The sequence below is a fragment of the Bombus flavifrons genome, chromosome 13 (genome assembly GCF_040668555.2).
Source record: "Bombus flavifrons isolate JBK064 chromosome 13, iyBomFlav1_principal, whole genome shotgun sequence".
Lineage (NCBI taxonomy): Eukaryota > Metazoa > Arthropoda > Insecta > Hymenoptera > Apidae > Bombus > Bombus flavifrons.
This window is the reverse complement of record NC_138454.1, coordinates 4,353,776-4,380,260: the sequence shown is the minus strand read 5'-3', so window position 1 is coordinate 4,380,260 and position 26,485 is coordinate 4,353,776. Positions and strand designations below refer to the sequence as shown.

The 26,485-nt window shown below is 35.9% G+C and overlaps 1 protein-coding gene across 15 annotated transcripts in view; it reads left to right on the top strand.

The window, feature by feature from the left end:
• The window catches only part of mtd (TLD domain-containing protein mustard), a 306,573-nt gene that overhangs the window by 199,690 nt on the left and 80,398 nt on the right, over window positions 1-26,485 (top strand). For 12 of the 15 annotated variants that reach the window (XM_069125551.1, XM_069125548.1, XM_069125545.1 and 9 more), the window contains 2 exons: window positions 2,433-2,501; window positions 4,664-4,770. In XM_069125551.1, the coding sequence (XP_068981652.1) occupies window positions 2,433-2,501; window positions 4,664-4,770 (176 nt within the window). The remainder of the gene's footprint in view (window positions 1-2,432; window positions 2,502-4,663; window positions 4,771-26,485) is intronic. The other 3 variants (XM_069125553.1, XM_069125550.1, XM_069125539.1) reach the window with 1 other exon arrangement.

The window sequence follows — 26,485 nt, the reverse complement described above, 5'->3', positions numbered from 1 at the left end:
GGAGGAAAGTTTGGTTGCTTTTACTTTGCTTATACACAACAGCTGCTCGAATATATCAGTGTGATTTATTGTATGGACTGGTTCAACGAATACAATGGATGCTATACTCTTCTTTGCGACTTACGTGGCAATGTCTACCTTCTTTTGCGTGTTCTTTTACGATTACCGAATAACGTTAAACCAGAGTGGTAGTATAAATTTCTTATTTTTATTTCTTGCGTTTATGTCCACTTAAATTCTGTGTTACAGCGGGAAATGCCCAAACCGCAAATTCATAAAATTGCGAAGCTTTGGGGATATGTAGGTAGGTATCACGCAAATTTGTTTACTGCGCCAATTCATTCTAGAAGGGTGAAATTGACCCTTGAAAATCCGGCTATTTTCCCATTTTACGTTACAACGCGAGAGTTATAAGAGACAGAAAAAAAGTTTTCATACGAAAGTTGGTTACTTTTTTATATCAGGATTATCGTTTGACAAAGGAAATATCGATGTTGTAGCGAGTTATGACGCAAAATCGGAAAATAGCCGGATTTTCAGCAGTCAATTTCATCCCCTTAGGGAGAATCTAGGCGGCAAGAAAGATTGTGGAATATATAGATATCTATATATACAGGGGTTGAATAAAATAATGGAAAGACTTCTTACATGCCATATACATATATATGTATAACATATAAAAAGTGTGTCCATTAGTTTTTCCAATCCCTGTATATATAGATCCTCTTCGTACCCGTGAAATTTCATAATTTATTGAATTTATGGCTAATTTTTCTCTGTTATCAAATTCCTTACTTTTTCCATTTACTTGATTGATCTTAATCTTCCTTAATTGATTCTTAGCCCTACAAGGCGTCTGTAGAATGAAGTAACAAAACGTAAATTCTAGGAACAAAAGCCACTTTCGTCAGAAGACTTTCATCGTAATGCATTCGCAACTATTGTCCGTAAATATCGTGATACGTAAAATGGAAATTACGACCGCGGTGCTCCATGAATGATATCAGTGCGACTTGTGTAAATCCAAGTGAAAAATATTAATAACTTGCAATGAAAGGGTAATTGGTTGCTCGATTGATTTTATTACCGAAAAACGAAGCAGGAGGGAGTTTTCTGCTTCAGTAGTTCTCTGGCGTAATATAAACTACAACTGGATTCGTCGTCTAGAGCAGAAATACACGAGTCGACCTCGGAAACCCGATCGAAAATAGAAGCAAACGGTTGCTCGAATGCAGATCCCGTGTAACGAGTGAACTCGTCAGGATAGGGGACGGTAATCGAATTAAAGCATCGCTGGTAGTTAGCGTCAGATGAAAGCTGTGACATGACGCTGTGAATGCGCCGTTTCAAATCGAGCAGATCCAGCTCCAGTCATCGTTTGGAGATATCTATTCTGGCATCCTTCCACCATCGTGTCTTTATATTCCGGCGCGTAATTCGATAATTTGATTTTGCTCAATGTTATGCAAATAGTCCTGCCTCGAACAAATTCGTATCGATCGAGCTTGAAATCTCATTCTTCAAATAAAATGCACAAGATTATGTCAGATTTTTTATTCATACTACCGCTCATAATTAATTCGAATAACGCACACTTTACAATTTACGTTCACACATTTCCTACAATACATCCACATTTTCATGGTCGATAATAAGAATGAAAGTCAGTAAGAGATAAGATATCATTAACAAATACGATTATTTATTGGGTCAATAAATACTGATTTGATCTATATTATTGGTTAGAAATTACACGTGTGTCTCATTGAAGTTACTGAAATGGTTTATTTTATTTTATTGTAAAAGTTTATCGATTTTTGAAGTCGTTTGAATAATTATGAACATCCGGGTATACATCCAAGGTATTGACGATTGCGATGATGAAGTTTGGAAAGTTTTAGTCAGTTGGGAATAATACTAGGAAACATAGTTTGCGACTGTATGCTTTTAAATCTTTGATGATGATGTCACACGGTATGTGATATTCCAATATTCCAAGAATTACAGGAAAGTATATGCATGAGCGTTGAAATGTATGTTGTTTTATTTTTGGAATTACTTGCTTGTGTGAGATGATTTTATCGTTATCGAATTCGAGACTCGAGTCTCTTCTCAGCGTGACGACCATTGATTTTTATTTAATCGCTTTCTGTTATATTTTTTATTTCATATCGATTCAACGTATCTCATGGTTTCCCTTAGTTTGGCGAAAAATGAACTTTAAATTCGATATGTAACAACCAGTGCAATGGAAATTGCTACATTTCACAAATATATCGTTCGTTTTTCTCTCTAACTGAAATTATCCCGTCATTATTCAGTTTTACGATCCCCATCAATTTTATTCGCGCATTAATTTTATTTTAAGCATTTTGGCACGCAGTTGCATGTAAACTCACCGCTGTCGTTTTGGATTGTTTGTTGCATCGTAGGTCCAGGCGAATGTCCCAGGATATCACGCATTCCAGATCCACAGAAAATCTCACAGTACCCTATTTCAGGTATGTACAACTCTACAAATTTCAATTACAATGGCTGCACGACGATGAGTTGCAAGCATTATGTATAGGATTAGGTAAAATATATATTTTCTGTGTGTATGCAATTGACTTCAAAAACAGAAAATGCCATGTAACTTAGAAATTATTCATACACATATCTATATCTTTTATTCGCTGGTCATACATTGTACTATATTATTTCATTTTCTTTATTCATTCCTATACACCGTGCATCTCATTTTCATTGATACACGCAGATATCTACTAAACTGTGCATTATTGGAAAAAGTATTACGAATAAAGCTCACTTTCCTTCACGGAGATGCAGTATCCAGACGGAAGTTTCGAGATTTTAAGTCTGACCTTTGATTTTTCAAATGGAACGAGAATGGAACATGCTGTGTATATCTTAAATCCTCTACAAAAAAAAGTATTAACACTTTGACTGCAACGCCGAAATCACATGTTTCGCTCAGAACGCCACGGGAGTATTTTTATTATTCAAAGCATATAATGACAAAATAATAATAAATTAATGATGTAAGACAACATTCTTGCCCAGTGAACCGTTTATCTTATTGGTGGTCACGAGTGACCACTGTGGCGTCTTGGTAACAGTTGATAGCGACATATTATAACAAGGCTTCGTTTATTTCAACAAACCATTCGTATTCGTTATTTCGTCGTAAGCAAAATATGCAGAATATATTGGTGAAACGTGTAGAAGATATCAGTAAACAGTATTTGCTGTTTAACAGTATTGTATATAATAGTAAGGTATGTGCACACTTCTAACTTCAATTATATGATTATAAAGCAGCATTTACGATTATTTTCTAAGCTGTGTTTATAATAATATTCGTAGATTGCCCCTCAAAAATATGGATGCAAATACAGTGCACCGTTAGATGCAAGATTTGTTCTCATTTTTTTTTATTGGTGTTCTAAGAAAAAAGTTTAATTGTTCAACGAGGCACTTTTTATTTCAAAGTATCTTCTATGTATCGGTTATATTCAAAATGCCCTAACTGTCAATTTTCATACAATTTTTACAATTGTAAGAAGTTCGAGCGCTCCGGTCAGCAATGACTACCGTAGCGTCGCAGGAGAAACCGTGACCAACGTGGCAGTCAAAGTATTAAGGTATCCGAGTCGAAGAATGGTTAATTCAAAAGATATTCTAACTTTGATTCTTGCGAATGTTATAGTATGAAAGACGAGGAAAAATAGCGCAGGTGTTTCTACGTTCTCCTTGTCTTTCCTACATTTAACTTGACGAAGTTAACATGGTATATCTTTTAAACTTATCGTATACGGGTATACCTTAATACTTTTCTCTAAATAATTAAAAACAAACTGCATCGAGCGATGCATGAAGAAAAATGTACATATAATTCCATTCAAAAAAGACAAAGGTAGCCTTGAAATCCCGAAAACGTATTCACCTAGACAAATCTGGTGGTCGTCGGAACACGTCCCCCTTGAAACAGAACAAGTTTATCTGAAACGCCTTCTCGAATAACGTATCGACTATTGTCAATCTGCGAATATAAAATCAAAGTTTTAACCATTGTAAAATTTTCATCAGGAAGGATTAAAAATCCGCGGACATTGCACAAGTACGAGAAGTACGTACTCATCGGTTTAGCGGATTTTACTTGTTGCAACATCAGATAACTCGTTCGCGCCTTGTGCTCCTCCATTCGTCAAACTTGTTATTTCTCTCTATCTCTCTTTCTCTCTCTCTCTCTCTCTCTCTCTCTCTCTTTCGTAGCCGGCAATTTCATTGACGGAAGCCTTCCATTGTTGCTCGCTATCTTCGCAGGCCATTCTGTGCCGTGGATACGTCTTTTAGGGTTCGTTTATATACGACGCATGGCTCGTTGCATCGTGAAATTGCATCGTGTCTCGCCTCGCCGACTCTGCTTTTGCAAAGAATACAGAAAAGAAAAACGAAAGAATGAAACGGAACAGAAGAGAAACAAAAGGCTACACGAATAATATTCTGTATTTAATCGTGTACGATTCAGTTCCGTTCGTTCGTATTAGAAATTTCGAAACTCGTTTGTTCCAACGAACCTATTTTAACGTAGAGAGTCAAGGAATAGAGAAAGTACGGGGTTTTATCGTTTCAATGGCTAATTAAACTTTTGCTTTCGCAGGAGCAAGAGTCGCAGCGTGGATCATGGATTCGCCGCGCCTTTCGATTGGGATTCATCGAAGAACAAGGTCGAAGGACGGTTCGAGTCGGTCGACGAATTCACGAAGGGTGAGTAAAATATTGTTTCCATAAATGTTCATTTAAGAAGTGATTTTCGTGTAACAATAAAGAAGGCAGGTGACTTTTATGAATTTATTTCTTTTTTTCTTTTTTGTGGACCAACTATGAGTCATATGGGACTAGACCTTTTTGGGACGTAGATAGCCTCAAGGTAGAAATTAATTCTTTTATTTCAGTTCTTCTTATTCGTTCGTTGTGTGTATTATACACAAGTTCTCATTTCAAGTAGTCGTCTTTGACCATTGAACTTTGACCTTGATGTAACCATTGTCACGGTCATTCGAAAGCAAAAGTTATGAAATTTACTTTTTTCGGCAGATGAGTTCAATTTATATCGTTTAACAGAGATATTATAAATAAATGATGAAATTAAAATTTGAGGTTCGATTCTTGGAGAAATTTGTAACAAAGGGAATTGATTAATCGATTACTCTTTCACTTATCGCTAGTTTCAAACGTTATTAAACGTGGCAGTCTTAAAAGTTAATAAACGATTAGAAAAATTAAAATAAACAAAATTACATTTTCATAAATATTTCAAGACCACATTTACATGCCAAAAATGTCTAGGCCAGTAAGTGAAACTAAAAAAATCACTTGCATTCATTGACTTTTTTTCTTAAACTTCCTATCTTCGTTTAATATTTTAACGAATTTGAAGTTCCATCGAAATTCTCCCTATGGTCGCAGAACGTATAGTCGTTGAACAGACGTTAAATCAACGTTTTATCGACATATCCGTGGAGCCAATGAATAAAGGAAAGATAAGCAGAAAAATCAAAGAAACACACCGATACGATAATCGTAACAACTACTAGGACAAATAAAAAATTGCGTTAGATCGGCAAAGAAGATGATTATAAAAGGAAAAACGGGGGAAACGGAGCAACATTCACAGTGGTTTATCTCGAGAACGAAACTCTCGCAGAATTTTCGTTTCTCCACGCGCTCACAAACCGCGTAATTGCTGAATTATCTCGTACAATTAATCTTTGCTTTCTTTCTCGAAATTCCAATTCATCGGGCACGCACCGAAAGTTCTACTTACGTCTGCTTGCAATTGAATTTAGACCCGATCCTGTCGATAACATATCCTTAGAGTTTAATACGGCTTATCGATGGTAACAAGATAAACGATATTCACCGTGAAAAAATGTCGGTGAAAGTCGAAAGCGATCCAGAGTTCTGATAATAGAGATTGCGGTCGAAATTCATGGTTAAGTGACTGTATATCACGTGGAAGTATTAGGTTGTCCGAAAAGTGTCTTTCTTTCGCAAACCTGTTTTTTACAACAGTGCACCTTCATATAAACGTGAAACCAAGTCTGTGAAATGTCGTGGTATTTATCTCAACAGAACAAAATGGACCGTACGTAATTCGACAAAATAATATAAAACAAAAAACGTTGTGCGTCTATTATTTCCTCATAAAACGAAAGACACTTTTCGGACAACCTAATAACTACGGTAAGCTACACTACGACGAACTACCTTACAACTGGTAGATGCTACAACGCGCAAAGATGCTGCAACGAATACGAAGAATTCCACCTTCGTTACGACTGTAAAGAGTAAACGTTAACTGACGATGCGAATATCTTTGAATCTCTCTTTCTCTCGATTAACGGTATCCAGTGTGTAGAAGATACTTAAACAGCGTAAAAAGTTGTGAATAGCGCTATAAACCAGCTTGCTGGAAGATGAACGAGTATCGGATGTTACGGTGAAGAGGCGAGATTTGTTTATGGGAAGGTTAGCTAACGCGATTGCCCCGCCATTTTATGACTCGTGTTAAAGAAATAGATTTCATATTATTTTTACCATTTGTTTCTTTTAGATCATATTACGTTTTTGCATTGTTCAAATCGTTGTACTAACGATAGCCTTGTTTTCAACTGTCAGCCTGAGACGAATTACATCTGAATATATTACATTTCAATTTATGCTACAACTAACGTTGTTCGAGAACCAACTCCGTTCGTTCTAAGATATCTTGCGATATACTAATGACTATTGATAAGGATTTATTGATATATCTATAGCACAATACTTATTGGTATATTGATAATATTGTTCACATACCGATAAAGCGAATAAAAGGCGTGAAGAGACTGTAAATACTTATTACATTGGTCACTTACCTTTTTATTTTGTTTACTCTAATTTATCTTTATCTCGTTAACTTACGTTACAAAGAGTTTGCATTATTTTAGAAAATAATGTTTCACCGAAAGAATAAGTTGTTGGCAAAGATACATATTTAAGATGTGTCGAATAAATCATATTCAAATTATTGCAACGTTGCTATCGCGCCATTGTATAAAATAAAGTATGGAAATCATTTTAATAAACCTCTGTTTATCTGAACTCGCATGAGAATTTCCATAGTAAGAATCAACCGCTTTTTTTTCCACTGTTTATTATTCCTCGTTCTCATAATAGGAGTTCGTGTTTAGATAAGCGAGTTGAATGAGCACAAGATTAATCGGTCGAACTAGCATTTAACTAAAATTTCGTTCCTACAAATGGACTTCTAGTGTAGCTCGTTATCGTTTCAACGAAATGAATTTTCGGACAAGACACGCCTCACTTGTTACATTTCACCTGGCGATAACATTTCGATACCATCGATATTCGAGTCAAACCGATCAACTCCGTTGTTATAAATCATTCTGTTTTTAAACGGTTAGATATCGACCTATTAATCGAGAAAGACGAATCAGTTCCTCGTTCATGTAATAATTTTCCTATTTAAAGGTTCTCTATCTTTCCACGTATAGTTTGATTTTTCCTACGCGTAAATTATATCATTTTCAACGACTCCGATTCCACACTGATCTAACTGAACTTGATTTATCTTCGCTATTAATTTTTAATATCGTAATTGTAGAAGCTTCTAATTGAGAAACGACTCGGTCTATAGTTAATCGTATGCTCCGATAACGAAGTTTAGTAGCTTTTAAAATATCGAGTGACTCGGTTTCATTTTTAGACGGTTGAAATATTGATAGTGTTCCACAGTGTTCGTTAGCAGCGCCTTTACGCGGAAGCTCAGATCGATCGTTTGAGGAACGACTAATCGGAGCAGACGACCGTGTAGATCATGATCCAAAGCCGAAGGTCTTCGTCGATCCCAGGCGCTAAAGCATCGCCTATGCAACCTTACTCATTGCGAATTGCATTGACTTACTTTCTTAAAGTGGCACAGATGCCAGACCTGATCGATCGCTTCGCGCGCCCGCGCACCAGCTTAACTTTAATTGACATTCTTCTCGTGAGATTTATCCGCGCCCGCGGATTTTTCAACGATCGGACGATCTATAGTCTCTTCGACAAACTATACAAAATGTCTGGTGCGGAGTGTCAGAGATTTCTACGCGCTTATAAAAGTTCGAAAGCGCAAAAGTATATAAAATGGCAAACAGTAAAGTACTCGTTGTAATATTTAGCACGTGAAATAAATCTCTGCTTAGGTTCCATATTTTTAATCGTATTCACAGGTGATTAATGAGCTTCCATAGTAAACCACTTGTCGTATGATATATAGTGGTTGTTATCGGTTTTTGAGAACTTTTTCGACGATTGTCGGTGACTTTTTACAATAGTTATTATTCAAGTTAGTTCGTTATCGAATGCAGATTTTATTTGATTGGAACGAATTCAGTGGAACTTTATTTCAACAAAAATTCCATCGAATTTGATTATCCGAAGGCAAACCCGTATTATACGAACTTCGGTTATATAAATTGTTTGTCCTCCGACTGGTACAAATAAATGGAGTTCCGCTGTAGTAAAGGCACTTGCATCGATGCTACCACGTTCTGTCCTGGTTTGTTTGATCAGCGAATCTATTGATATAAATCTAACGTGACATAATCGGTAGATCCAGGTCTTAAATTAAAAGCGAAGTCGTCATTGTTTCCTTTCGAGGTTTCAATAAAGTTTCTAAGGATATTCGTCTATTTATTTTATATTTGTAGGAAATAATAACAGCGCTGAACTTACGAGACACTCGGTATAGATGTTAACGGTCGTTATTTTTACAGCTAACTTTCGTTCTTAGATTATAATACGGCTATTTTTAACGCAAACAGGCGAACAAGGTAAATTTATACCGGTTAAGCTACTAGCATCCGTTGCGATATTTAGCGAGTAAGTTGTTCGCCAAGCTGCGCTTAATTGAAACACGAGGCTGCTTAGAAGGTATATAACGTATTGGACGTTGAAAATTAAGATTAAATAGGTCGAAAGTTCCTTCCTTCCTTCCTTTTTTTATTCCTGGGAAATATAATCTCTTTCATGGTATAGTTTAAGGCGTCCATATAATATTAATTATAACATTAATTGTAACATTTTTGTTACTTTGAAACGAGCACTTTATATAATATATCTCTATTATGTGTATTATACGAAACATTTTGAAATTTCACAAATACCATAACTAGACACAACTATCATATTTAATAAGTATAAAATCAATTTAAGCACGTATACAGAAATTGCGAGTGTTAATAAAATTTTGTATATACAGAGCGGCCGAATAATTATGTATAAGCATGCACGAAATGATTCTTTATGAAAAAATAAAAATAAAGTACAGAACAAAAATTTGTTTGTCACATAACGTTTCGTTTTCGAGAAAATCGGGTTTGAATCTGTTTCAAGTATACTTGGACATGGCTAATTCCTGATTGAACAGAAGTAGATAATCGACAGGACGTTGTTTCACGTGCGAAAATAAGACGAAAATATGGAATAAAGTTTGTCCACAAGACACTTTGTTTCTGAAAAAGAAAAATAAATTTGAAAATGTATCGTATTAGGCCAATTTCTAACTAAACATCTGCGAACTCTATTTCCTTGAAAACGGAGCTTTAAACGGACAAACCTTCTATTGATCGTTTACTCGTGTCCAGTCGATGGTTATTCAAGCTTAATTCACAAATTTCCAAATTTAAAAAATCTCTTGAAAACGAGACATATGAAGAATACTTTACTCTGTGCTTTCTCCTTATTTTCTCATAAGAGATCACCTCACACGTACATGTTATTCGGCCACGTCCTGTATAACACATTTATAAAAATTTTCGAAATACTTTCGTGTACCTCACACACACATGCACATACACACAAACACATATACACATATTATTACATTATATATTATATTACATTATTCTATAGTACATTACACTAAATACACATCTATAAAATATCTCAAGTATAGTTTATATTTTTTATAACAGCCATTAGACGAAACAGATCTCTGCTAGAGTTCCATTTTTTCGGTTTTATTGGTAAAAATACGAGTTTGCTTAAATATCCGCGGGCTAACGGTAACCAAGAAAAAATACCAAAAAGCGACAGTACTCGGAGCATGGTACTCAGAATTCCACGTTTAATCCAACTCGGGTAACATAATAATTTAGGTTGCCGATTATACATCGCTGAATTATTCATTCAACGTTAAACATTATTTACGAGCAACGCGTCAGCCCCATAATCCGGGAGACACTTTTATCTCGGAATTTGCATTCGAAGCAAGAATTAAAGTTCCCATACTTTCTCTCTGTATCCACTCGTTTGTTTCACCTGGTTAGTTTTACAGCGTCGTATCGATTCCAGCGAGGTTTAACGGTGCGCTCGTTTTTCTTATTCCGTTTCCACCAAAAGACAAAACACATCGGTGTCTACATATATCGGGCGAAGATCGGCATCGCCAGAAAAAACGAATACTTTAGATCGATTACCGATCGATCCGTATAGCGAGTTCTAAACGCAACGAGCGTTAATTAAATATTGACAGCTTGTTCGGTTCGTTAAATCCAGCTTTTTAATTATTTGCTTATTAAATATAATCAGCATAGCTGTTATTACCGTGATAAATGTCGTACCATGGCTAGGAGCGAACCAAGTTTTCAGCCTTTCTCTAATTAAAGTTCTCTGTCTAAAGATTTAGACTGATTCGTTGTTGGTTATATACGTGGACTGCGAATTTTTATGGCTTTCTAGGAAATACGAGCGTGTAAATTGCACAGAATGCACGTGATATGAAAAATTATATGAAATGTGCAAACTACCATACTTTCTATTATATTTGCTACGTAAAACAATTTTCTATCGAATCTCTGTACTTTTCTAGTTATATTCTCGAAAATGTGAATTTGCATAAAAATCCGCAGTCCGATTATGTGTTATATACTGAGTGTTCCACATCCAAATCGACAAACTTTGCCAATGTGCTTGGGAGATCAATTTGTGGAAAAAATGTCGCACACCGTGGATTGATTCGTCTTCGTTTTCCAGATATGAAAGGGAGAGTGGTATAAAATAATGCATTCAAAATAAATTAAGATGCTTTAAATGAAATTAAAAGACTTTTAACGACAATCAATTAATTCAAACTATTGGGTTGGCGACTAAGTGATTGCGGATTTTGTCATTAGGTGGTATTGACAAAATCCGCAATCACTTAGTTGCTAATCCAATACTTTTCACGGAAATGTAAGAAATATCATCTGTTATGTATCATTTGCCACGCCAACGTCTTTCTAAATTTCAAATATTATCGCAATTGCTTAAACAATTCGTAGTTAACGCTAACCTTACCAAGCGCGGTCAAATGACCGGCTTCAAAATTGAATTAAAAATTGTATATTCGTCGTTATTTCTTTTGTTCGTCTAACTTTATGTAAATTCTTATATTATCCGATCAATCAATTTCTTAATTTTTATTAATAGAAGAATCTACATAAAGTTAGACGAACAAATGAAGTAACGATGAATAATGTACAATCTTAAATTCAATTTTGAAACCGGCATTCGACCAGGCCAGGTAAGATTAGTGTTAATTCAATTTCGTTCGATTTCTCACAGCTTTCAAAACGTGCACTTGCCCGAATTTCGCAGCGAGGTCTTCGATTTCCTTGTGAATAAGCCTACGATATAATCCGTTTACAGTGCAACGCAGTATAATCTCGGTATAAAAATAAAATACGATTGACTAAATATTTTTCCTAAAAATGTGTCGTAATCTATCTATTAAAATGTCGACATTTAACACATTTTCTTATTCAAACACGTATCTTGTGTACTAACAAGTGACAAAGAAGGAGAGAGTATTAGACCAACGTGACATTTTATTAATAATATTTATAGTTACTACGATACTAAAAAAGCTACGACCGTTTGTTTCTATGAGTCGCGGCTAAGTTGCGTTGCGTGTCGTCTCCTATCTATCAATGATGCTATCAATGAGCGTGTCACGTAGGAGGCACAAGAAATCACGAAATTGACAAATTACCGGTGATCTCCTCGCGTCGCAGTTTGAACGTTTCACAAATCAGGTAAAGAATTGAACTTTAGATATATTTAGTAGTAAATTTATTGTACGAATCCAACAGAGTGACGGTTCAGAATGTTAGAACAGAGAATGTCGAGAGCTGACTTTAGGAAGGTTTATATATTAGGTTGTCCGAAAAGTATCTTTCTTTCGCAAACGTGTTTTTTACAACAGTGCATACAAACGTGAAACCAAATCCGTGAAATATCGCGTTGTTTATTTCAACAGAACAAAATGGATCGTACGTAATTGGACAAAATAATATAAAGCAAAAAACGTTGTGCGTCTATTATTTCCTCATAAAACGAAAGAAACTTTTCGGACGACCTAATACTATGGGTTTGGTTCCTATGGAGGGGGTGTTGCCGGGCTCAGGTCAAAGATGGCCATATTGTTACTGTTTTTTGACACTGGAACACTCTCTACGTTGTCGTTTGCCTACGGGATGTTAGTTAGACCCCCTTGGTTTTTCTACCGCTAATTTATGGTTCTGTGACAAGCGAGCAAAAATCGCTTCGCGTTCAACCGGTCAATCGCGATCGACTTGTTGGCCACTCCTGTAACACGGTATAACGCAGCGCTGCGTCACCGTTTTAACGATCATCGTCGAGAAGGACCGTAACCTATCCATACGTATCACGAAAAACAGCGAGTGAATTCCGGAGGAAGTTTCGTACTGTTCCAATATTTTCGACGCTCCGATAAAAGGTAAACGTGGTAGAACGTGCTCGCAATTCGTTATTCGGCCCTCCACCCTCGCGCCGCCTTTATGTACGTAACCTTTATGTATCGAACATTAAACACGGACAACCGGCGAAACGATAGCACATAACGGGAGGAAATTCGATCAACGAAACGAATGGAAATTCGAAACGAAGGTTTCCGTGATTAAGTCCCTGTTAACGTTTCATTAAAGAGCCGCGATATTGACGGTAATTTGAACATGGGTTGAGATAGTACGGCGATGAACACGAGGCGCGGCAGAAACAGAGCGAATGGTATGAGTCGCAGGAAGCGGAGATCACGTGGAAAATTTAAATGCACAACGCCGTTCTGATACAGTGCCCGGGAGCACTTTATTAAACGCAGAATCCATGTCCGCCGCGAGAGACTAACCCAAATACCCGTGTACCACGAAACACTAATAACACTTGCCGTGTATACTCGCGTGCCTTTAATGGCCGGCGTGGATTTGCTAAATGACAGTCGCTCGAATTCCCGGCCAGTCGCTCGGAAATTTATCTAATTACTGGGATAGCGCGGCCGTGCCACCGGGATCTACCCAACGGTTCTGGAATTTGTCAGGCTACGTTTTCGAAATGGGTTCGTTCTACAGTCGTGGTTTTTTGTGGAAATTTATTCGTTAAGGTATTCGTTTCACGGCAAAATCCTTAAGGAGTAGGACGATAAGGTGAGCGCTTCTTTCCTCGAAAGAAGATATTTCCAATAATTTTACGCGATGTGTCAGTTCTTCGACAAGTTTGCAAGAAATTAATGGAAAAGTCTGAGGTGTTTGATAGGTGATAGTGCATTTAAGGAACTACTCTTGATGTTTAACGAACAACAATTTATTAACAAACGATTTAACAGACAGAGTCAACAAATAACGATTAACAGATATGATCAACAAATAACTGGTAACAATTAACAACTAACAATTAACACCAAGGGTTCAATCGACGCGTTTGCTACGCAATGACACTGAGGACTTATTTATTTCACAGCTCGAGACAGACTGTCCTTTTGTTCCAGATCGAACGGATTCTTCCCTTCGTTGCCTATCGATATCTCCACTAGCGTGCGTTCATTAGATGTACCGCAGCGGCTGGCGCGTGTATGCTCTTCCGAGAATTCGGCGGAAGAAGCGTAAGAATATCAATGGTACATTGAGCACGTCGGTGTTGCGCTTTGACGGCGTAGCGCTTTGTATCGCGAAGCCGTTGGAAAGTTCCGTGGCACGTGCCGCCACAAGTCATTTTTGCAACAGCTGGCTTGTATGGATTACGCGTTGAAACATTGTGCTTTGAAGACGAGTACATACGTATCTCCAGTTGGATAAGATTCTGTAAAAATTCAATTACGTGAACATTTCGAAGAAATTGTAAGACAGTTCTGTGCTTGCAAGTCCTTGGTACCACGTTGTTCCGGCCATTCTCGACCCAGTTGTATTTTCCCAACGTTGGAACGTATCTCTTGTTTGAGCAAAACGTGAGAAACTCGTGCACCGTTTCTCTTTTCAATTTTGTGTTACGCATTCTCTCAGAGTATTAGAAATGTCTTTTGCTAGAACGAACAAGATTGAACTGTAAAGATATAGAATTGCAGAAAGGTTAAAAAGTACATATCCAGTTAGAATTAATCGATATTGTAGTATCGTGGACAGACTGCGTAAGAAATATCAGGTGAACTATAAACAATGAAGGCGAGAAAGCCTAAGTGCCGATAGGCAGAAAGGATCGGGAAACTTCAATGGGCCAAGCGGCCTATCAATGTGTCGTCGTGATGTGATCATGATCGCGGACGATTACGGAACACGTACGTAGTGGGGGTATGAGAAAAGACAAAGAAATACTTAAGCAAGAAAGACAAATTAATTGGCAGTCGTTAACTAAGAGTCGAGTTGTGAGGAGTGGAGAGTTGAGTTGTTATGAGCTGTAAACTATTAGTTGTGAGTTGTGAATTATCTATTTAGTTGTCTTAGTTATAGCACATTACTGTATTTAGTTCACGTTAGATAACCATCGTCTGCTGTTTAATCCATGGTAAATAGATCTATCAATAAACTTATCATATATGATAGAATTAATTGGAAACACTAATTTCTATTAGGTTGTCCGGAAAGTGTCTTTCTTTTACAGACACATCTTTTGCAACGACGCATGCTTATACAAACATTTTTTTTTATTTGAAATAAGTTTACAATCAATTCTCATTGAGAATTATAAGTAAATTATTCTGACGTGGTACTATAACATGAATAATAAATGATTATCGTATGTTTGATTCTAGTTGAATCTAATGTTTAAATCTAAAGGGTAATGTCTTTTTAGCCTGCGGATCTGATCCGTCGTGTCAAGTAATTGGGTAACTAGTGGGTTTTGATGGTTGTTAATTCTTATGTTATATCTATTACTGAATTTGGATATTTCTTCTTTAACTGTAGGTATCTTAAGGTCGCGATGTATTGTTTCGTTGGTAACATAGCAAGGTGCATCTATGAAGGATCTTAGAGTTTTTGATTGGAATCGTTGAAGAATTTCTATGTTGGAATTACTCGCTGTTCCCCATAGTTGGATCCCATAGGTCGAAACAGGTTTTAATATGGCTTTATATAGCATTATTTTACTCTGCACGCTTAAGTTGGAATGTCTGCCAATGAGCCAGTAGAATATTTTTAATTTTAATTTAAGTTGTTTGGATTTGTCTACGATGTATCGTTTCCATGTGATTCTTCTGTCCAGAATCATGTCCAGATATCTGACTGAATCTTTGTTTGGAATTGGAATATTATTTATGGTCACTTGTGTTTATACAAACATGAAACCTAATTTGTCGAACATTGCGATCTTTATTTTGATAGAACAAAATGGATCATATGTAATTCGATAAAATAATATAAAACGAAAAATGTTGTGCGCCCATTATTTCCTTATAAAACGAAAGAAACTTTTCGGACGACCTAATAATATTTCTGAATAAATAAATCCTATAATATGTTACAATAAATTCATTGATATTATGTAACTTGAGTTACATTGAGTCAATTTAATGCTTACCTACTTACTAAACATACATAGGTTTTCTCATTCCTGACGCGACGATTCATAGTTTTTTTTAAATCGTAGACTTTTCGCAGTATTACGTGATATACATGCGAAAGATTCTGACGAACTATCTTTTGAAACATTCAGTAAGTAAATATTTGCCATCCGCGCGTTTCAATGTTTTTTTAATATAATATAGACCTAATAATACTCCAACAGTGCATAAAATATGCAAACGAAAACAACAATATCATTTGTGTTTTCTTTGGAATTCAACGATATCGTCTTATTCCCGAGCTGACTGATTCGGAAATGGTAAGGTTCGGTTGTGCGTTCTGTAGGATACTAGGTATTCATGAAATTTCTGATTACTTTGGTTGAGAGACAAAGTAATTCCAGCCACGTAACGCGAACATTCAAGCTTCGTTCGTTCGTATCGCTTGGAATCTCCGAATCTTGCAGCTTCTGTGTATTATACGTTTGCAAAAGAATCGCTGGCTCGGAAATTTCTCTAAATGTCACGAAACAGACACGCCGGAAAACGAAACATCTTATAGAATTTCGCCTTCTTAACCTAATTAAACGTTCTAACGTTAACTTTTCAGAAATTTGTACTAGTTCAATTTCGTATACACGTAAAACCAAATCCAGTTTCTAGGCCATCGGGTTGAAATACGTACAATTGACCGTAGAACAACACCGGTCTCGACAACACGGATTTTCTTACACGCGCATGTTTTTCTCGGTCAATATTGCAAGAGTTTCCGAGAAAACATACGTACTATGCATGTAGTCCGTGTAGTAAACCGTGACTTTGTAACAAACTAGACGACTAACGGAGAGCCTTGGAAAGAATACGCGAATCACCGTTGCTAAAAGACGATCGGCTAGACAATGCTTGTATTATTATCGCTGTTGTCGCGAGGTCAGTCGTGTGTCGATCATCACGTCGTAATATAAACATAATATATATATAAATACTATAAGTATATAGAGTGGCTCACGAAAGTATTCGAACGCTTAGATATTTAAACTTAAATGGCCGAAATAATGTACATTAACACATTGACGCCGGTGTAACGTCTATCCACATCAGAGACCAGGCCGCTGTCACGACCGGCTCACTTTAAAATCGGAGATAAAGATGTGGCGGCACTCGGCGACAATGTATATCGCCGGAGTGCCTAATGAGCCATCAATATCCCAACGGTCCTTCCGCCAAATATTCGAGGAGAAGGCGTGCGTGGCGGCGATCGCGGACGCCTAACAAACTCAGGGATAGTGGGGATATTGAAGGGTGACAAAAGACAAATAACCGAATTCGATCGGAAGTCGAGTTGTAAGAGTCAGTCTTGAAAAGTCACGCCTAGAGCTTGGAAGTAAAAATTGTGAACTGTGAGGAAAAAAGTTTTTTTGTTTTTATTTCTTTTTGTGTTATTTTACGTGACACCGGCGTGCATCATCGGCGGGTCATACGTGTCTGTCCCGTGAGGCGGCGTGCACTACCGATGGGTCACTCGAGTTTGTTCCGTGGGGCGGCGTGCATCGCGATGGGTCACACGTATTTCACATAATAGGTAGTACAAAATAGGTTTATATTATTTTATCTCAATATTATACACCTGTGATTTTTGGAAGTAGCTAGCATACATATTGACCTTTTGTCAGTCCATTTTAAAAATTTAACGTAACCTAACACTATTTTCATCGTGCATATTCCTTACGCGCGCCGTCGTTCTCCGACGAACACGCATGACTATTTTTGGTCCTGTACGAAATTGAAAAATTTTTTGATTCGCGCTATGAACGTCTCTTATAGAAAAATGTTCACAGAATTGCGTGCGATGATCAGAATTCGCGTCAGACCTCTACTTTTTGAGAAAAATCGAAAAGAGTACAAAATTAGGGTCAAAGCTAGTCTCGTCAACTTTACTTAACATTTATAGATATATGCAAATTGATATTGACAAACTCAATCAATGTATTAGTTGAAGCCCATGGAATTCATTGAACCTAGCAGGAATCGTATAGCTTTTGTAATTTTGCTATAAATTGAGGTCAAAGTTGAAAAATTGCGGTCGTGTCGAACAGTCTAATTGGCGCCAGTGTTAATGTAATTTGCTTAGACAAGTAGATGGCAATAGGAAGATGGAAGTCTTAAGATTATGTGAGTAAAATTTGAAAAGGATTCAACAACGTAGGTAGGAGTTATGATACATTTATTAGAAACACGCATTGTAAGTGATTGACAAAAGTATTTGAACGCTACATATATTATTAAATTATTTAATATTAATATTTTGTTGGACCACCTTTAGCAGCAGTAGTGTGCCTCAATCGACGTTCCATACTGTAAATCAATGATTTTGTAAAATTACACTCAACGTAGTCCCATATTTCTATAATTTTATCTTTCAATACTTTTTTGAGATTATCTGATATTTATTTAATCTTTTTCCGATTTCAGCCCATAAATTTTCAATCGGATTTATGTCTGGACTTTGCGGTGGAGTAATTAACATATGTGGTGTGTCCTATACGATCCATTCTTTCACAATTCTAGCAGTATGCTTAGGATCATTATCTTGTTGGAAGTGAAAATCTTCCAATAATCCTAATTTACGGGCACTTTCTTTAAGGCTATTTTTTTAAATATTTAAATACTTATATTTATCAAGTATTCCATCAATAACTATCAAATTTCCGATGTCACTGGCAGCCATGCACCCCCACACTATAACCAATCCACTTCCGTGTTTCACTGTTTGATGTAAATGTCAAATTTCCAATTTCGTATTTGGTTTTCTCCGCACATAATTTTGACCATCCGAGCCAAAAGCGTTAAACTTTGACTCATCCGGAAAGATGACTTTGTCCCAAAAAGAATTATCTTTATTAATATAGGTTTTTGCAAAAGTCAATCTTTTTTTATGATTTACCGCATTAATATATGGCTACTTTCGCGGTACTCTGTCATGAAAATCATTGTTTCGTAAGATTCGTCGACATAATTCCGAGTGAACTTGTTTATGAAACATATCATACCATACTTGCGAGTTGAGGAGCGGATGTAGTAGGATTTTTTTTTTAATTCGCGAATGGTAACTTTCTCCTCTTTTCCAGTCAATTTCTTTAGTCGACCTGATCGAACATTATTTGCAAGTGTTCCCTCATTCTTTGACTTTTTCATGATATAATTTATTGTGCACTTATTTCTGTTCGCAATTCCGGCAATCTCGTTATATGATTTGCCGTCGTCATGTAATCGGAATATTATTTCTCTTTCACACTTTTGTTTCAGACTTTTTGGTATTCATTTTAAATACTATTGTGCACACTTTTACGTTACTGTTACTGAAACGATATCCTAACATCAAATGAACGTACCAATATTTTCATTTAGTAATGATGTTTACATTCGGTGCAAAGGAAGATGAAAAACTATCAACAGTGTTACAGCGTTCGAATACTTTTGTAAGACACTTATCCTGAATGTTCCTAATAAATGTATCATAACTCCTGTCTATATTATTGAATCGTTTTCAAATTTGACTGATGTAATCTTCAGACTTTCCTGTCACTATTGTAGTATCGTGGACGAGGGGCCTGGGGGGTGTCGGGCGAATTATAAACAAACGGTATGTGCGTGGTGGTACTAAGACAAAAGACACGAGGCAAAGACAAAAGACAAGAGGTTGCTGAGGGACGATAAACGAATTAACAGCAGTGTTAGTTGAGAAGTCAGAAAGTGCGAATTGCGTTGTTGAGATAGTGTTGCTAGTGTTACATCGGAGACACAATAAATCACGTCGCAGTTCGAACGTTTCACGAATAAGGCGAAGAAATTGAACTTTGTATATGATAATAGAATTTATTATGCAAATCCAATAGAGTGACGGTTCAAAGTGTTACAAGAGATTTTTTTTTTTTATTTGGTAGACTTTTTACAATCAATTCTCATTAAGAATTATAAGTAAATTATTTTGGTGTGGTACTGTAACTTGAATTATAAGAGTTTATAGTATGTTTGATTCTAGTTGAATCTAATGCTTAAATCTAAAGGGTATTGTCTTTTTAGTCTGTGGATCTGACTCGTCGTGTCAAGTAATTGGGTAACTAATGGGTTTTGGTGGTTGTTAACTCTTGTATTATATCTGTTACTGAATTACAAGAGACTGATTCAAAATGTTTTAACAGACTAGGGCGAGCGTTTATTTTAGAGGGTTTTTATACTGAGGTTTTAGTCCCTCTGGAAGGGTTGTCGTCTGGTATATCTCAGAGGCGCCTATTCCGTTACTATTTGGTTATTGTTTCGATGGCTGTAGTATGCAGGATGTTTAGCCTATCCTATTACTGTTTCTGAGCGAGTGGTCTCCTTGAGCGTGTGACACTAGCGTTGTCGAGATAGAATTGAATCCGTAGTGACGAGAGTTACAAATTAATTATCTAGTTGTCTTAATTATAATACGTTATTGTGATTAGTTCACTTTAAACAACCATCGTCTCCTGTTTAATCAACATATGTTTAATCCATTTATTGCAAATAAACTAATTGTAGTATAAGATCCTACACTATAGATACCAAATTGTTTTAACAAATTAGTTTAGTACACCTCATTTTATTAATAGAAATTTGTAAGTGTAAGCGTTCGAATACTTTCGTGAATCACTGTATATTGGCATATAATATCTGTACAGTGGTGAGAATAATTATAAACACTTACCCTATTTTTAAGTTTTTCGTGATACATTAGTACAATCTTTGATATAATTTCGTATTATAACAGAAAAATTGTGTTTCTGGCTGTGTAAAAAAATAGCCCGCGTTGTTGGAAAATCAACTATAAATGAACGTACATTTAGTTCAATTTTTGAAAAGCAAGTGCTTACAGTACGCCGTTGTATCATGTTAGGTTACTTTTACTTTTATTTTATTTAGTATTTATTTTATTCACATGCTGTCCGTTTGGTTCGTGCCAGCAATCGTTTCTTACGACAGTCTAAAGTACCATACGTGCGATGTCTGCCGTTTCACGGGACATTTTCAAGGAATTACGCCAATCCGATCTTCTTATGAAACACGTTCGTTTCGTACGTCCTCGAAGATTTATCAGACCGAAATTAATTAAAGCTTTCCATCCGCGTTGAATCACAGGCGAAACGATGTCTCGAATCGATCGAGCCGCTGAAGAAAGTCTGGCTAGACGAACGGAGAAATTCTGGATGTATTTCGGTTAGAAAGTTTCGAGGGACGACAGTCAGGAGTTACGAACGTTCCATTGAATCGTCGCGAACGAAAGTTGAAAGATTCCGACAATTATTTACGATCAAATATCTGTTGACAGATTGGATCGTTTATTTTCATATTCTACGCTCTCAAAAAATCTAAAAACAAAAGAAGTACTAGAATACCCTTGTCGATCTCTGTACTATATACAAATATGCGTTAGATCAAACGCTTCAAACTTTTGTGGATAAAGATAGATATTTGGAAAAAGGAAAGAATAAAATTTTCGTTGTCAACAAAGAGTGATGAAATGGAGTGTAATTATTTAATCATTCAAGAGATGATTGGTGAAATTTAAATAAAATTATTCGTTTTGAAATCTTTCAAAAATACTCTATTTATAAAAATTATTGCTTCAATAGAAGAAATTAAGTTTTAACAATAATAGGAATCAGGATAATCTGAATATTATATGAACTCCAATAAATATTATAATAAATTGAATTTTTAATCATTTTTGATTTAGTATTAATCAGCTATTATGTCGTTTACTATCGATACAAATGTTAAGCAAAAGTCCGATGAAGTTTCTTCCGAAACACCAATTTCGAAACGCGATATAACAATTTCAATCGTGTCAAAGTTTCGTATTTCCTATCGATAAAATACTTGGCTTAATTTGATCATGGAAACTCGACGGTTGATTAATTACCACCTCTAGATCAAAGATCGGTAATTGGTTGAAATCATATTTGCTTTAATAGGAAATTCTATAGCGAAAATTAGTTCTGGAATCTCTTAACTGCTTGTTTCGATAGAAATAAATTTGTTTGAATCAGCCAAATTTGATGGTTGAGTTGCTCTTTAATTAATATTAATTCGTAGCGTAGCAATTAAAAACAGGAAGTTTTCAAGTTGAAGCAAAACAGAATCACGAATTACAGAATACGGAAAGGAATTAAAGTAAACTGACAAAATGAACGCATATTGAAAATAAAATACAAGGTTGCAGAGATATAAAGATAACGTGAAAATTGTTTCAGGTAAAAGGATAAATTAAATGAAAGAAAAAAGCTGTAGCAAAAGGATAATTTGAAAAGAACACACGAAGCGGAGGTAATTAAATTTTTAAAAATATTCATTAACTTGAGGCTTTGTATATTGTATCGTACGTTCCAATCAATCACGAATATTTTTTTTTTATTTGGAAGTAGTTTACAATCAATTCTCATTAAGAATTATAAGTAAATTATTCTAGATTGGTACTATAACATGAATAATAAATGATTATCGTATGTTTGATTCTAGTTGCATCTAATGTTTAAATCTAAAGGGTAATGTCTTTTTAGCCTGCAGATCTGATCCGTCGTGTCAAGTAATTGGGTAACTAGTGGGTTTTGATGGTTGTTAATTCTTATATTATATCTATTACTGAATTTGGATATTTTTTCTTTAACTGTAGGTATCTTAAGGTCGCGATGTATAGTTTCGTTGGTAATACACCAAGGTGCATCTATTAAGGATCTTAGAGTTTTTGATTGGAATCATTGATGAATTTCTATGTTAGAATTACTCGCTGTTCCCCATAGTTGGAACCCATAGGTCGAAACAGGTTTTAATATAGCTTTATATAGCATTATTTTACTCTGCACGTTTAAGTTGGAACGTCTGCCAATGAGCCAGTAGAATGGTCACGAATATTAACGTTGTTCTTAATTCTTCGTGCCACGACGAATCAATGAATTTATGGATATGAGAATCTTCTCTTATCTATCTCTTGACGAGAGTCACACAATACCGGCCAATCTAAATTTCTGTTCTATAACTTGAGCTACATTTGATAAAAGTAAAATATGGAACAAGTAATTTGTAGTTGCAAATAATTCTTGATAAAAGGGGAAAAAATAGTTTCCTTATATCTTATCGTAAAGATCAATAATTCTCCAAGATAAAACGGATGTAACTGACAACGAACGAAAAATTGTTATCCAATACCGTTAAACTATCTACTTGATGGATTTTAACATCTAAGTAATTAGTAATGTTAGTAAGAAGCATTTAAATAAAATACAACTTCTATTTCGGCGTGTCCACAAATATCACAAGTAAACTGATCGATATTTTTGTCACGTAGAAGACACAACAAATCATGAAATTGACAGATCACCGGTGATCTCCTCGCGTTGCAGTTCGAACGTTTCACAAATAAGGTAAAGAATTGAAATTTAGATATACTTAGTAATAAAATTTATTGTACGAATCCAACAGAATGACGGTTCAGAATGTTAGAACAGAGAATGTGGAGAGCTGATTATAAGAAGGTTTATATACTATGGGTTTGGCACCTATGGAGGGGGTGTCGCCAGAACCCAGGTCAGAGATGGTCATGCTGTTACTGTTTTTTGACACTGGAACATTCTCTCCGTTGTTGTTTCGATGGCCTGCGGGATGTTCGTTAGACCCCCTTAGTTTTTCTATTGCTAATTTATGGCTCTGTCACATTTTCTTAGTCTGTACACTACACATGAACCAAACAAATCTTTACGTTTGATATATCGCTGCCAATCTTCGTTGAATAATTCCTTGCGAATAATGCACTCAGTGACTTGTTCATCGAAGTCTAGTTTCCTCTGGGGTAAGCTACTTTTGTCTTACTTATTTTCTTCTCCTGACTTGCTTTCTCGTTTGAAAGGATTTTAATTATAAGAAAAATTAAAGAAAATTTGGATGACTAGTCTTTTACCTTTTTTTTAGATTTTCACCTTTTTTCACTAATAATTCATCCACGATATTTTTAAATAATCTAGTCAGTGCTGCACGACAATCGCGTGGAAAAAGTCTTAGGCTCTGTGCGTAATATACAACGTAAATTAGAAAGACCAGAACATTTGTGTACTTAATAGCCTAGAGACGTGATACGACAAAATTATTTCATTGCCTGAGGGATAAGAAATCAGCTGTGAAAGATAACTTTTGTTGCGCGGAACGTCAACGTAAACGTTAGACGTCTTAGAACTCTGGTGATACTAAAGAGAACGATGCTAGAAGTACGTTGCTTACAACTACAGTACCTTCATTTTGGTTTTAACTTCCCATTGAGGGACACGAAGTTATTGTCCTTTTTATTCGTCGGTCGACAGTCTTCGACACGTCGAATCTCAAAATGCAAATGTTAACTTTAGAAATTTAGTTACGCGTGCGTAAAACTGATCATTTTTAGCGCATTTTACAGACTAGTCTGACATACTACGATCATATTTCTTCTATCCATCATGTGATTCAGCGTTTCTTAACCTGTGAATCTCCAAGCGCCACGAAGTCCGTACACGCGCAGCTTGTTATTACATTATTCGAATAAGAAATATTCGTTGTGTGTATCAATTTGCTTATAACAAATCTCTTCTCTCAAAACAAGTTGGCGAAAAACAGTCAATATCTGTTTTAATTATGCACATTCGTTATAGTGTGGATTTAAATTTTGAGTTAAATCTTGAGCTTTTTTTTATTATTTAATTTGTACTTTACAATTTGTCCAGCTGGACATTTGGTAAATTTTTCTAACTTAATTGCTAAATAACATGTGGATGGCTACCCCCAGTGGGATACCATCTTCGAATTTGACTATTTTATTTCTTTAGTGAGGTGAGTGCGGTGTTTTCCTTTTAGTCTTCTTTCTATGTGAGTTTTGCTCGCTTTAGCAGTCAGTTGGTTTCGATGGTTGCCGTTCTTTCCTTGTATTTTTCTGCGTATCCGCCGATTTGTTCTTTGACCGTTGGTATTTGTAAGTATTTGCGTATATCCTCGTTTCTGACATACCATGGGGCGTTGACTATAGTTCTCAGTATCCTCGATTGTAGCGACTCTAGTTTATTTATGTGGCTCATTGCTGCTGTTCCCCATAGCGATATTCCGTACGTCCAGATTGGTTTTATTATCGTTTTGTAGATTTTTAGTTTATTTTCTATGCTGAGTTTAGAGTTTCGACTAGTTAAATCTCGAGTGTCCGCGATAACGAAAAATCATTCAAACGAGGTCCTTTGGTAAACGAAATGTTAAGAACCGCTGATCCGATTGGTCCGCGCAATTGAACGTTGAATTGAATCTTACTTCGCCTAATACTAGTTTATATTTTTATTATTTTAAATAAACGTAACCGGCCGTTTCGCATCTCCAAACCTAAACTAATACTCATGGACTCATGACTCATGATCCCGCTGCGTTGTGGCCGCCACCCACGTGCTTTTGTGTAGAGCCAACAGCTCCGCTTATTAGCATTAGACGAATGATGGATAGAAGCCAGCATGACGTCAGAGTAACGTGCTCACAGGTGTAAAATACGCTAAAAACCGTCGACTTTGCATACGAGTAACTTTTGAATACCAACAAACATTAAGCGACAGGTAAAGGAGGCAATAATTTCAATTGCAATTTTTTTATTTTCATTAATTTTTATAGTATTGTCTATATTAATTAACTAATTAACTAAGAGTAGAAGCGAGGATTATTTAGGTTTTTGTCTGTACTGTACGACTCTCCCCTATGTGTAACTCTCTATCGCTTATTGAGCTGATTAATCAGAGAACTAATGACACGTATTGATGGAAACTGGCTTCGTTTTGCGTCTAACGAATATCGTGTGTTGCTCTCGAGTACGAAACGCCGACCGAATTCCGAAAATTCCTTAGGAGAGCTTAGATTAAAATGTTAAAGTGAAATTCATTTCACCGCTGCTTCTACGTATCCTTCGTGATCGTGGAAATTGCTTTCGGATAATTAATCGAGTTTCCGTTGTATTATAGAAATATTCAACTTTCCGGTATTTCACATGGCGAATTTCCATTCTCTCTTTCACTGACGTCATCGTTTAATTAGATACTCGTTTACGGGTACGAAAGAAACGTAGAAACTAATTAATGGAAGGATCGTAATCGTTCGTAATGAAACAGTCCGATAAACAGAATTCAATTGGTTCGTATACAAAGCAATTTTGAACGAAAGGTAATTAATTAGGCATTTATGTGATCCATTATTCGTTAAATATACTAATTTCCTTATTTACGTGGATAAATTCTGAGATTATTAAAAATTACGCGGATTTTTATCGCATTTAGAACTCCTGTATGCACTCAGTTTATCTATCGTTTTGCAAAAATGATTCAAGTGCAAGTTAAACGGAATGTCAACTGTAGATATTGCGATCAATTTCCTTATTCGAAAACTGATATCTGATAGCCAACGTTAGAGAGATTGGCATAATTCTCTACTTAATCTCTACATATAATCGGTAACGTTCTGATAATTTGTAAAAAATTATTTCAGTTACCGATTAACTTTCTTTTCTTCTACAGTACGTTTTATTTGCAATTTTTA